The 2,218-nt window shown below is 51.2% G+C and overlaps 1 protein-coding gene across 1 annotated transcript in view; it reads left to right on the top strand.

The window, feature by feature from the left end:
* Positions 1-2: 2 nt before the first annotated feature.
* The window catches only part of HRH2 (histamine receptor H2), a gene marked incomplete at its 5' end in the record, with an annotated part of 25,604 nt that continues 23,388 nt past the window's right edge, over positions 3-2,218 (top strand). Inside the window, 1 exon segment of the mRNA XM_012806584.2 lies at positions 3-787. Coding sequence (XP_012662038.2) covers positions 3-787 — 785 coding nt within the window.

The raw sequence follows: 2,218 nt of genomic DNA, 5'->3' as shown, positions 1-2,218 counted from the left end.
TGGACGTGATGCTGTGCACGGCCTCCATTCTCAACCTCTTCATGATCAGCCTGGACCGGTACTGCGCCGTCATGGACCCACTGCGGTACCCAGTGCTGGTCACCCCCGTTCGGGTTGCTGTCTCTCTAGTCTTAATTTGGGTCATCTCCATTACCCTGTCATTCCTGTCTATTCACTTGGGGTGGAACAGCAGGAATGAGGCCAGCAAGGTCAATCATACCATACCCAAGTGCAAAGTCCAGGTCAATGAAGTGTATGGGTTGGTGGATGGGCTGGTCACCTTCTATCTGCCTCTGCTGATCATGTGTGTCACTTACTACCGCATCTTCAAGGTGGCCCGGGATCAGGCCAAGAGGATCAATCACATCAGCTCCTGGAAGGCAGCCACCATCAGGGAGCACAAAGCCACAGTGACACTGGCTGCCGTAATGGGGGCCTTCATCATTTGCTGGTTCCCCTACTTCACTGTGTTTGTGTACCGTGGGCTGAGAGGGGATGACGCCATCAATGAGGTGTTTGAAGCCATTGTTCTATGGCTGGGCTATGCCAACTCAGCCCTGAACCCCATCCTGTATGCTGCCCTAAACAGGGACTTCCGTACCGGGTACCAGCAGCTCTTCTGCTGCAGGCTGGCCAGCCGCAACTCCCACAAAACCTCTCTGAGGTCCAACACCTCTCAGCTGTCCAGGAGCCAAAGCCGAGAACCCAGGCAGCAGGAAGAGAAACCCCTGAAGCTCCAGGTGTGGAGTGGGACAGAAGCCACAGCCCCTCAAGGAGCCACAGACAGGTAACAGCTCTAGCCCTTAGTGCAGAAGGGGTCACTTGGAGGGGATCCTACTATTGATAACGGTTAAGGTAGTGGCTGTTCAGGAGGTGCTAGTGCATGTTCTGGGAACTCTTCATGAGCAGTTTGCAAATATTATGTTGTTAAAACCCAACAGCCTGCAAAGGTAGAACTGCTTAGCTATGTTTTAACATGAGCACATTAAAGTTCTCAGTCTGCTGGGACTTACATGAAGGTCTCATGATTCTAGGACTAGGTGCCTTTGTTCCAGGTACTTACTACCAGGAGTCCTAAGTTTGAGGCTTCACTCTGCCACTTTCAACTCTGCCAGGTTAGCACTTAATAGCCATGTGCTAATGCTGCCACCTGACAGGGCTCTTGTGGAGTTAAATGGGAAACCCAGCACGGTGAAGTGTTCCTGAGCAGCCTCTATGCGTGAGCTTTTACCATGGGGTGTGCAGGTCACTGGGAGAAGCGGATGGCCGAGTTGGAAAGATGGCTATGTGTGCCTTGCTAAGGGTTTGGGCATTGTACTGTTGATCTTAGGAGAGAGGAAGAGTTAGTGGCAAGGCTGGGTGGTAACCTAAGCAGGTCTGTGCTGTGAAAATAGGGTTCTGGTTGCCCCCTAAGGTGTGGGTGAGAGGTGAGGGGCAATGGCATGGGTCCATGAGAGAGGACGAGAAGAAAGCAAAATCTAAGAGGCTTTGTTTTTAGAAGGGTTGCAGACTATTGGTTGTGCAGAATGAGAGATGTAAGACAAAGGACAACAGGATTCCACCTGCTGAAAGATAGACAGAATCAGGAGATTTGGATAAGTCCGCTGGTAACAAAGCCAACAGGAGGCAGGGAAGCTGCACCAAAGCCCTGAGTGACATTGAGGAAGCTTCCTGCAGGGAGGGACAGCTTACTTCTGGTCTGAGCTTTAGCTGTTGAGAGGAGTAAGTGAAAGGATGCTCAGAGGACACCTGGCACCTAGAAGGTGCTCAGTAAATGCTGCTTTCTTTCTCTTTCCACAGCCCATGCCTTTGCCCCCCAGAATGCCAGTCTCTGGAATTGACCCATTCATTCATTTGTTCATTCATATGCAAACATTTATCCAATTTCCACCACATGCCAGGAGCTATGCTGAATGTTAAGGGTGTCAAAATGACATTTGTTTATGGTTTTGCTGATGGGCAGTTATGGAAAGTTCTGATCTCAGCTCTGGCCTCACTCACCCTGTGGCTTGCCAGTCCAATTTTCTCATCTCCTAGAGTGCTAGATCTATCCTTATGCAGCTGGCCTGCTCACTCCCGGAGTCACCTGAAGCTCACATGAGCTGAGGAATGAGAACAGGCTCTGTGATCCCTAGCAGGAGCACAGGGCATCAGACCCAAGAAAGGCTCGGATGGACGCTGCAGACCCTCCCACAAGGGCTCTGGGTTCTGGTCTCTG

This window comes from Otolemur garnettii, unplaced genomic scaffold (assembly GCF_000181295.1).
Source record: "Otolemur garnettii isolate 467f Iridium unplaced genomic scaffold, OtoGar3 scaffold00003, whole genome shotgun sequence".
NCBI classification, from domain to species: Eukaryota; Metazoa; Chordata; class Mammalia; order Primates; family Galagidae; genus Otolemur; species Otolemur garnettii.
This window is presented reverse-complemented; position numbering and strand designations above follow the sequence as displayed.